Genomic DNA, 11740 nt, shown 5'->3' with positions numbered 1-11740 from the left:
CATATTTGTTTTGTGTTTTTAATAATCATATACTGATTCAGGTAAGAAACATATTCATATGTGAATATAACGTGGTAATTTAGTTTATGCATTTCATCAAACAGTTGGAGTGCAAACAAGTTAACTATTTTAAAAATGTTAAAAACATCAAGTTATCAATTCCAAATCATCATATACTTCCGATTTCGACTTCAGATGCGACATCCTATCTCTGATCAATTTCTCAATTTGATTTTGATTTCCGAAAATCCGATTGGGAACCTGTGAGTACCGATTCTAAGTCCCTCAATGTCGACTGTGATTGCGAGTCCAGAACTCCGATTCCAATTTCATGAACAGCGAAGAAATTCCGGTTTAGTTGAAGAAATCTGGATGATTATTGAAGGTTGGAGGAAAAATTTTGATGATGAACGAACAGTTATCGAATTCTCTATAGTTACATATTTGAGATTGAAGGTTATTACGATATTTACAAGTTTGCCACCGTGTCTTTTATGCTTAGATTAAATGAGTGGCTGAGAATAATTCCCCCATTCTCAACTTTTTTATTTTCTCAATTGAACCCACTTATATATATATATATATATATATATATATATATATATATATATATATATATATATATATATATATATATAAGGCTTAGGGAATATGTGGCTGTCATGTACCTAATATTAGATATAGAAGCATAAAAAAACTATACAGTTTTAACAGAATGCAATCAAATCTCTTTATCATTTTTCATGTATCCTTTATTAGAGCTTATGCTAAGGTTTGTATTAATTTTTATGGAAATTTAAAAATTTAATTTTGCACCACAAACCATGTATAAGAATATTTTACCAACTACTTGTAGGTCTTCAAATTGAAATTTAATACAGAAAACTACATTGAAAGATTGAAATTGATTATTAAAAAACCCACTAAACCTCTTTCCATAAGTCGTCATAGAAAAATCGTACAACTATACATAAGATAGGTATTGAAGGAAGTTATGAAACCTACTAGAGGTTTAATAAAAAAAACCCATTCGAAATAGATAAATATTTGAGATGAATCATTAAATCAAATATAATATCAGTTCAAACACAATATGAAAAAACAAACAATGAAAGAAAAATGTGTTTTTTTAATCAAAATGAAATCAATTTTGATGGTTTTATACCTAACATTACGTACATAACAGCCACATATTCACTTTTCCTATTATATATATATATATATATATATATATATATATATATATATATATATACACACACACACACATATAATGGTTTATGTCATTTTTAATCATTAAATTTTTATGAAATGTTTTATTTTAATTATTATATTTTATTTAAATTATTGGTTACTAATTTTTTTAGTCACTATGATCGTGATAATTGGTTTATAATATTGAACAACTTTATCAATGTTATAATTAGTTATTAATTTGTTATTAATTTTTCTAGATATTTTATTTTGATCATTATATTCTGTTTAAATTATCATTAGTCACTAGTTGTTTAAAATTTCATTTTAATCACTCTACTTTATTATTATCATTTATAAAATTAAAAAAATGAAAAAAAAACTATTACTTTCTTTTTCCATTCCATAACAATTAAACTTGTTATATCAATTATTTTAGAGTAAATTATATGAACGATCCCTATGATTTAGGGCAGCGTATATATTTAATCATTGTTTTTTTTTTTTTTAACTCGGACGGTCCCCACGACTTTAAAAAACTATTTTGTACTCCTCCACCTCATCGCTTTTGTTGCCAGAAGAAATGCACCCAGTCACCGTCAATAATTAGTTTCACTTTGGCCTCCTCCATAGAATTAAGGCAACCATAAAACCTCTTACCCACATTTTATTTGTTCGAACCTGTTCGTGTTTTCAATTGATTTATACAAAACATAGCCCTTGTGCTTTGAAGGAGGATCAAATCCCTTGATTTAAGCTCCTGGAAGAAATCGTAGAATTGTTTGTGTTTTCAATTGATTCACATGTATCAATATATTGTCCAATTTGGGTCACTTAATACGAAGACTTTTCATGGGATCACCTAAAGCGTAGTTGATTGTGTGCGTTACTATCAGCGACTATAGTGATGAGGTGGATAAGGGCAAAATAATCTTTTTAAAACCATTGGGACCATTCAAGTTAAAAAAATTAAAGATTAAATGTGCAAGCTACATTAAATTATAAGGATTATTTGTATAATTTACTCTAAAAATAATTGATGTGACAAGTTTAGTCGTGGGGAAAAGGAAAAATAGTATTTTTTTTTTTAATTTTTATAAATGATAATAAAAAATAAACAAATTTAGTAACCAATGGTAGTTTAACAAAGTATAATTATTACAATAAAACACTCATAAAAATTTAATGACTAATTATAACTTTAACAACGTTGTTGATGTTATACACGGGTTAGAAAACAAATACAAATAAAAAAGTTCAATAACCAAAATTAAACACTCAAAGAGGTTCATCGAATAAAAATAACCTACACCCTTTATATAATTTAAATATTTAATGAAAAATTATTCACATTTTAAGTCAACCCAACCCTATCTATTTAACCGATCTCTAAATTTGGTTTCCAAATCCCTCGACCTTCATTACGTTGCTACCTATAAAATTATTGGAATCAAATACCTAGAAAGCTAAATCTAACTTAAATTGACCAAATATAACATAAAACAAAACAAGATATATGCTCTTCAGCAGCCTCTCAGACTTACTGCATAGAATAAAACTCGCTAGTAATTTTTATAATAAAACTTTCAACACTCTTCTCATGAATACCTTCACCTCTGTTTCCATTTATTAATCTCTACTCAAATGCAATATTATCACACTTATTCAAAAACAAGTTCTCAATTCCCTTTCTCTTCTATCTCTTTTCTTATTACATTACACGATTGCAACAAATGTAATGATGTTCTTATGGGATTCGTAAAGACCATGCATTTGCATACAAATTCCAAATAAATTACAACAAGTCATCAAATTACACAAAAAGAATATTTAATCAACAACATGAAATCAAGAATGGAGCAACATCATATCATCTCAAGGAAAACTGTATCTCCTCCAATGTTTTCCCCTTTGTTTCTGGTACCAAAAGGGCCGAAAACACAACCGTTGCAGCACACATAACCATGTACAGAGTAAATGTTCCTGTCAAACCAAAAAAAAAAAAACAATTATCAATATAATTATAATCCACCATTATTAAATGTGTCAGTGATAGTGATTTGACATGACTGGACAAACTTTTTAGGGCTAAGAAGGGCATTTATGTCTTTTCATAGACGAGTGATCAAGAGCATGTCCGTATTCCACTTTTTGGATGGGACAATCATTTTTTTTTTCCTGATTGACAGCAGTCTCAATCTCGGTCCCAGTCTATCAGTCAGAGAGAGAAAAAGAAGAGACCTCCACCACTCCATGCTAAAAGCAAAGGTGCAGTAAGTGTGATCAACCACGCGATAAACCAATTGGATAGTGTTGCTACACTCCCTGCAAGTCCTTTTATATTCACAGGAAGAATCTGGAACATCAACAAAAACAAACGAGTTTTATCGAAATAAATAAATAAATAAAAGATTTAAAATCTTTAGTTTTATGTCATGAAAATTATGTCGTAGGAAAAGCTGCAGATTATGTTATTCATGTTTAGCAACTGCAACTGAAAATAATGAAAATTTTAACTTAATATTATGAGGTTGACTGAAATATAATTTTTACCTCGGACATAATGATCCATGGGATGGGACCCATTCCAAGAGAAAATGCAATTACCATGCCCTAATCAAGACGTTGGTCAAAGTCAAACAACATAAGTACAATGCTTAAATAAAAAGAAATGAAAGTAAATTGCTATTTCTCATATTTAGTTATAAAGATAAAGAGTACGTACCACAACTCCAACCACTGATAAGATACCCATTGCAGAGTACACCGAAGAATTGTATTCCACATAATCCTAAAATGTTTACCATAATATTACACAATAAAATGGTGGAAAAAAGAGCTTAAAATTCACACCTTTAAATCTTGTTCAAAAATATATTGTGGCTTTATCCAAATTGTAAGGTGAAAAAAAAAAAACATATAATTACCTACCTTAATGAAGAAGGATGCTGCAACAACTATGAGACTGATAGTCATTCCAGCGGAAGAAACCTATTGAAAAAGAAATTTTCCCATTTTAAGTAGGTAACAAATAAAAACATACTTTTGTTTATTTGTATATTGTAGCATCCTACTTTCATTTCTTTCAACTACAACATTCTATTTTCAATATTTACATATAAAGAAATGAAAGTATGATGCTATAATAAAAGAAAACAAATCAATAAAAGTAGGTTGCTATTTCTTGCATTGAATCCTATCCCTTACAATTAGTAGAAGCCTACGTCCTGTTTTGTCAACCAACCATGTGGAAACTGCAGTTGCAATAACCTAAATGGTGCAAATATTCTTTGTTAGAAAGTCGTTTAAATTAAAAATTAAAAAAGGGAAATAGTTTGCCCAAAAAGCATCATGTGAAATGTAAATCAGGTACAAAGTGGGCCCCATTATAAGTAGTTGTTATGTTGATGCTTACTTGGATAGCACCAAGTCCAAATGTAGCAGCATCACTGCTAGAAATTCCTGCAGTTTGAAAAATGTTACTGGAATAGAATAGAACACCATTGATTCCACTGAGCTGTTGAAGGACAAGTAATCCGATTCCTATCTGCAGGAATTGAAGATTCCGGAAGATGATGTTTAGTAAGTAAGAAAAGACAAAAAAAAAAAAAAAAAAAAAAAAAAAAAAAAAAAAAAAAAAGTACCATTAGAGGGAACCAATATCTTCTTTGTTTGAGATCAGAAAACCGAATTGTAGCTCTTCTGTTTGATGATGCTACAGATCTCTAAAAAAATGGAAAACAATGACCAATCATTGTAAGATCATGTTTTAAAAAGATATTAAGATTAAAGATTGTTTGATGCACATATACTGAAACAAATATTCCGGTTGAACAGTCTTCATATGATGACAAAGGAATGGAATGAGTCATTATATCGCAATTTTCCATTCCATTCCATGATGGAATGGAAAAAAGAAATCACCCCTAGCTAAGGAATGAAAAATTAACAAGAAGGAATCACATTCCTCTAAGAATGGTCCATTCCATTCCAATCCATCCCATCCCACAAAACAAACAGCTTTCTTTTTCATTCCAAGGGAATGAACCATTCCATTCCTTCACACTACCTTAATGTTAGAGTATTCACCTTAATTTCATTTACTTCAACCGTAATATCAGTATCAAAACCACGGAGAACTTGCAAAGAAGATTCAAAATCATCAGTCATACCCATCTTCGCCTGCAAAATTCAGATAATATTAATTACCTCAATCATTAATATCAAGAAAAAAAAAAAAAACTCTTTTTTCCAATGAAAAAAATATATATATATTTTAAAAAACTCCAACCAAACCAAAACACTTCATTAAGCTTACCAGCCACCGAGGAGATTCAGGGATAAAAAAAAGACCAGGTATCAAAATTAGGCATGGCAAAGTTCCTGTAAAGGAATTTAATTAATATAACTATTTGAATAAGAAGAATAAGCATATCTTAAAAAACATAAACATAATATAAGTCATTTGTAGACAATTACCCAAAATTGCAAGTATTCTCCAATTAACAAAAAGTCCCAGTAAATAAGAAAGCATTATCCCAATTGTGACAGATAGCTGATTCACAGAACCTAACCCCCCTCTCATGTTTTGAGGTGCTATCTCAGCTATATAAACAGGAACCTTCATAATCCAGAAACATAATAATTTTTTTATTATCATTGAAGCTTTTTACAAACAATATCTTTCTAAAACATATAGTTGACAATAAGGATTACCGTATATGATATAATTCCAACACCAAATCCTTCCAATAACCTTCCCATGTACAGAAATGATGTATCCTGTAAAATAACAAACCCATTATTGACTACATGATTAGGGTTCTAAGAAACTTTAGATGCAAATAAGAAAATTAAAGAACTGGTTATTAGAAGATTACTTGGGCAAATGATATACAAAGCCAGCCAATGATGTTAGGGATAGCTGCAATCATCAACGACTGCAATTTTGACCACATAGATTCAAAGTTGTGAGTTATGTATCTTGAATGTTTTGCAACTTATTGCTATATTATATAACTGTGTAGAGTAAAAGTAAGTGTATATATAATTTCAGATATGAAATCCAAAGAAAGAAAGAAAGGATTACCCCTTTTCGGCCAATATATTCTGCGATTTGACCACTGGCTATTGCACCAACCATGGCACCCACATTTGATAAAGAACCAAACAAAGAGAACTGAAACCGAATACTTCAAAATCAGTTCATCTTCAATTAATTGAAATCAAACTCCAGATTATTCAAACAAAATCCAGTAAAAAGAAAATGATCAGCAAACGAACCTCAGAGACAGAGAGGTGAAGATCGCGAGTAATAGCTATTTGTGTAGGTGAAGAATAACCACCCTGGAAGAACAAGAAACATCACACAAAATTGAAATCTTCCATAAAAGAGTCGCCCTAACTCTAGATGTGAAATTGACCAATATTGAACTTCAGAATTGGCATAGATCTTATGTTATTTGGTAAGATTTTACAGCAAGCAACTTCAGATAGAAGTCAATTATGGTAAAACTTGCAACAATATCCAGAGATGCTATCTGTTTCAGAAATAGAAATTGGGAGATTGCTTACAGTGAAACCGAACTGGATGGGGCCTAACGCAACGATAAGAACACAGGCAAGGACAGAAACAGAGCGGTCTCTGATCATCTGTGAAGACGTCATCATACTGGATTGTCTTGAACCCATACGATACCAACTACCCGTATGAAGAAACGGTTTTCTGAGATCCCTATCCGCCCTCCCATCTTCATTTTCATCCCTGAAACTCATTTTTTGCTTTCTTCTATGCAGATCCTTCCTTTTCTCTTGCTATATTTACGATTACACTACATAAATCATATATGGGATTACGGTTTGTTTGAAGAATTCTATGTTTTAGAAGAAGTGTGGCAAAGTAGTAGTAGGGTCAAGGGATGCAGGTGCCGATGTATACAGGTGGACGTGGACCTGAGAAGTGAGAACTAGTGACAGGCGACTACTCTTGAATGTAGATGATGATGATGATGATGATGATCTGCGTTTGTGCTGATCTTGTATGAGTTATTAAATAACCATTTTCTTCGGCTTATGTTCCTCTTAAAAAGATTTGACATTTTTTTAATGTATTATTATACATCTAATATACCTGATTTATTGTTTATGATATTGAATTTTTATTATGTTTTTACTTTTTATAGATACGATATTGTTATCAAAATAAATAATTAGTTATTTATTTTGGTAATCTTAGGTTTTATTTCTAACAAAAAATTTAAATAAAAAAAATATTACATTACTTTTACGTTTATTTTATTTATAATTTATCTTTTTTATATACTTGGTTTTTTATTAATTAAATGCAAATTATCCGCATGCAATAATTTTTTTTTAATCAAAATCGATTCTAGAATAGTGCTACCTGTTATCATTTCTTACAACAAAGCCACCTCATTGAGTTTGACTCATACGGATTTATTGTGTATTGTTTTTAGTTATAAAGATTTTAGATATATAATTAATAATCATCACGATTTTATTAGATTACATTTCAATTTGATTATTATAACTTTTTTATACACAAGAACTTTAAAATATTATATTATACAATAATTCTATAAAAAATAAATTATCATGTATAACAAAAAAACTATTATATACGAATCAGTTTTATTAAAAACAATAATCAATCATTACCTTATATTTTTTAGCATATGATTTAAATCAAAATCTTTGATAATTGTCAAATGTCTAACATGTCTACTAACGATAAAAATATAAAACCTTGGAAATTAAATTCATTACTTATATAGAGTACCAATTTTAGTATTTAGTCCCAAATGAAACGTGTAAATACTTTTACAAAAATTTAAGGCCTTTTATAAGTTGTCGTTAACCAATTAAATCTCTCAGTAGTTACTTTTGTGGCAAACGTGTAATGCGATTTTTGACAAAAGTTCATAGGCTTTAAGACATTGGTCGCAAATATATCTAATAACGTTTAGAGAATAACCAAAATTTGTAATTGTATATATTTAATTATAAACTTTTTTGTATATACCATCATGACCAACAATTAAGTTGGTAGTATTTAGTTACTTCTCCGATAACCCATAAACTTATATAAGCAACTTTTATAATTATACATATTTAATCAATTTTTTATATACATTTGATACCCATTAAAATCTTGAAATTTATGTTATTTGGATTTAGATTGTTATGATGTTAATAACACCTTTAACTTTGAATGTAAATTACCCTAGTTGTATATTCACCCAACTTAAATCCAGAAGTTCTCCTCGATCATACTACCGAAAAGAAATACCCAAGCTACTACATGAGTCGTTGTGTGAGTTTCCAACTTACTACTATATTTGAAGGTAGGGATGAAAGTGGGTCCAAAATCGGACCGGATAGACTCAAACCCGGAAAACCCGAAATCGGTTAACAGGCTTTTGTAGAATCGGAAACCGGACCGATATATAGGAACCGATTCCGAGTACGATACCAGGTAAAGTGAGTCTAGAATCGGAAAACCGGAAATGTCAAAGTGGGTACGTTGAAACCGGATAAAGTGGGTTAATCCAGAAAAACCAGAATTTTTTGTTAATTACTTATTACTTAGTAGGTTGAACTTTGAAAATTTTCATATTGATATTTCGTCTTTCGGGGTCTGTAGCTCATTGAATATGAAACAAAAATTGATAAAATTATAGTCTAAAATCATGTACAAACTCTAAACTACATTCTTGAAAAAACCGCATGTCAATCCAATTTTAAACGAATGAGATATATATTTGTTAACATTTTCACAAAATACAAAGAACAAAAACAAATAGCTGAAAAGTTGAAAATTTCAGTTTTGATATCCCGACTTCGGGGAACTGTAAATCATTGAATATTAAACCAAAAATGACAAAATTATAGTCTAAACTTCTGTACAAACTATTAACTACAAGTTAGAAAAAACCACATGTCAATCCGACTTCAAACGAATTAGATATGCATGTTTTAAAACTTTCAAAGAATACAAAAAAACTGAAAAACAAAAAACTTTCAGCTCTGATATCTCGACTTTGGGGAACTGTAAGTCAATGAATATAAAACTAAAAATGGCAAATTTGTAGTCTAAAATCATGTACAACTCTAAACTACATATTGGAAAAAATCGCATGTCAATCGGAGTTGAAACGAATGAGATATGTATCTTTTAAATGTTTCATAAAAACCGGTTCCGGTCCTAAAAATGGTTCTGATTCCTACCACCGGCTTCGGTTTTTAGACCTGGTTTACCCGGACCTGATGGAGCCAAACCCAAATTACCCGAAACCCGGATAAAGCCAATTTTTAAACCCGAAACCCGAACCGATTTTATATATTTCAGTTCTAACCGTTCCAGTCTAGTTTTCCAATTCTAAATCTGATCCTTATTTAGAGATACTACTATTTTATTACTAATTTACTTACATTTTGATATACTACTATTTTATTACTAATTTACTTAATATCACGACTAGTTTTTTCATAGTTGTTTTAGTTTGTCTTTTTTTGTCAATTTAAAAAATAGTTTATAAGATTGTTTTTTTAAAAAACTATTTAGATTAACATTTCAACGAGCTTATTGAGTTTTTATTTATTTATTTTTAAATCTTGCAAATATATCATTTATTAATTATACAAAAACTGAATATTCTACATGCTTTATTATGTCATTTGCATTTTTGAGATAGTTTTACAAAACATTATTTTTTAATTAGTTAAGGATTAGCTTTTTTTTTTTAAACAACAAATCTAACCTACTCCTAAATTACACATTAAATTTACCTATGTTCACAACGAGACATGAACTCTCAACCTTAAGGAGGGAGGGCAACACCGGATACCGTTAGGCTAGAAGCCCTTTAGTGATTAGCTTTTACACTAAGGTTAAGCGGAGTGGCACTCGCCAAAGCCACTCGCTTAGCTCGCCATGGATTTAGAATACCAACCCTTAGCTCTCACTAAGGGGGTCGCCAAGCTCAAAGTGCCAAACTCAAAGCGAGAAGTAAGAGAAAGAAACAAATAACTTTGATTGGGTGAAACACTTTTGTTTGGGATTGCAACACGAAATCATCCATTCAAAGTAATATATGGCTGAAAATTAAATATCTCAATTCTCAATCTATGGACTCAACAACCTCAACTATTTATTTGTGATTTAATATATATATATATATATATATATATATATATATATATATATATATATATATATATATATATATATAAGTTATTTTGTTTATACTAACTATCGTGTGCCAGAATGCACAGATCTGGACCACCGGATGGAATAGAATCAAAGGTCATGATCTGAAGGTCTATGATACTAGAATAGGATAATATGTACCATATAATCACACAAATTTCAACATAAGGGCATTTTAGTCAATTAACCTATATTACAAAAGGAAAATTTTGGATTTTTAGGGATAATTAATTCCTTTATTTTTAAAAATCTAAATGTTTTTTATTAAGTCAAGTTTAAAAATCCGATTTTATTCTGTCAGAATGACAGATGCCAACCATAAACTAGTATATATATTTTCGATTTTATTCTGTCAGAATAATATAATGTAAATCATAAACTACTAAATACATTCTGAAAGAATACACAAAATAGATTCTTGAACTAATAATATACCAAATAATTAATTGTGATTCTTTGAATAATAACAAAATTCTAAAAGAATAACAAATGTAATTCTTAAAAAATAATAACATTCTTAAACATTGAGTGTGATCGTTCTTTAATTCATTTTTCAAGCCTTTCCTATCATTTTTCAAGCTATTTCTAAAATTTTGTTAGAATGCAACAGTAAAATTCTGTTAGAATACATTATCAACATATAAATATTAAAATTTTATCAAAATAGAACAGTAAAATTCTAGCATAATTTATTATCAACATATAAATAATTAACCAAAACCATAATCGGAAGACATGAATAAAAAAAATTAACAAATTTTTATCTTCTCAATTTATTAACAATCAAATGAATAACAGATATCTAACCAAGGCTTTTATCCTTTCATGTTACTTGCAATTTCTATGACTTTATATGATATAATACATATAATACATTATGGCAGAATACATAGATATACAGAATATGATTTCAACTATGCATTTTATCGAATACGTGATGTGCTTCTTCAGTTTCTTCAAAAAAATTAGTGAGAGGCTTACCAATCATCATGTCTCCATTGATGGAAACATCCATGGAGTTGATAACTCCTTCCGTATATTATCGCTTGGTTCGAAACATCGCTTCTCTTCTTTCTTTCGCCACTAAAACAAAATGTTGTCTTCTCCTTTGTACAATCCCATTCCCAACTGCAGTTTCAAATAAATAAAATTGAAATCACTTGTCAAATTCGAACTCATTCAATCGTTCATATAAAGGGTCAAATTCATCTACACGACATGAAATGGATTCATCGCTATATCATCACAATCAACAGAAATAACTCGAAGAGAGAAAAACCAGAGTCAAACTCCATGTGCTATGAACTGTTAAAGAAA

General features: G+C 29.6%; 1 protein-coding gene across 1 annotated transcript; it reads right to left on the bottom strand.

The window, feature by feature from the left end:
• Nucleotides 1-2855: 2855 nt before the first annotated feature.
• On the bottom strand, nt 2856-7244 carry ERDL6 (Major facilitator superfamily protein). The gene is made up of 16 exons (XM_078972203.1): nt 6769-7244; nt 6478-6540; nt 6284-6373; nt 6075-6134; nt 5911-5976; nt 5674-5815; nt 5513-5577; nt 5284-5376; nt 4839-4919; nt 4610-4741; nt 4402-4464; nt 4126-4185; nt 3920-3985; nt 3748-3807; nt 3436-3550; nt 2856-3177 (listed from the first exon to the last, which is right to left on the bottom strand). Exons 1-16 carry the CDS (start codon nt 6967-6969, stop codon nt 3065-3067), a joined length of 1470 nt encoding a protein of 489 aa, XP_078828329.1. The 5' UTR covers nt 6970-7244; the 3' UTR covers nt 2856-3064.
• Between the last annotated feature and the right edge of the window lie 4496 nt (nt 7245-11740).

This window comes from Lactuca saligna, chromosome 1 (genome assembly GCF_052625555.1).
Source record: "Lactuca saligna cultivar CGN05327 chromosome 1, ASM5262555v1, whole genome shotgun sequence".
NCBI lineage: Eukaryota > Viridiplantae > Streptophyta > Magnoliopsida > Asterales > Asteraceae > Lactuca > Lactuca saligna.
Note: the sequence above shows the minus strand (reverse complement) of the source record. Positions and strands in the feature narration are given on the sequence as shown.

Excerpts from the sequence above, each read along its gene's own strand:
- ERDL6 (XM_078972203.1), bottom strand. The coding sequence starts at position 6,969 with ATGAGTTTCAGGGATGAAAATGAAGATGGGAGGGCGGATAGGGATCTC. Across the intron at positions 3,986-4,125 it reads CAGCATCCTTCTTCATTAAG|GATTATGTGGAATACAATTC; the intron begins GTAGGTAATTAT and ends TAAACATTTTAG. Across the intron at positions 3,551-3,747 it reads CATGGATCATTATGTCCGAG|ATTCTTCCTGTGAATATAAA; the intron begins GTAAAAATTATA and ends TTGATGTTCCAG.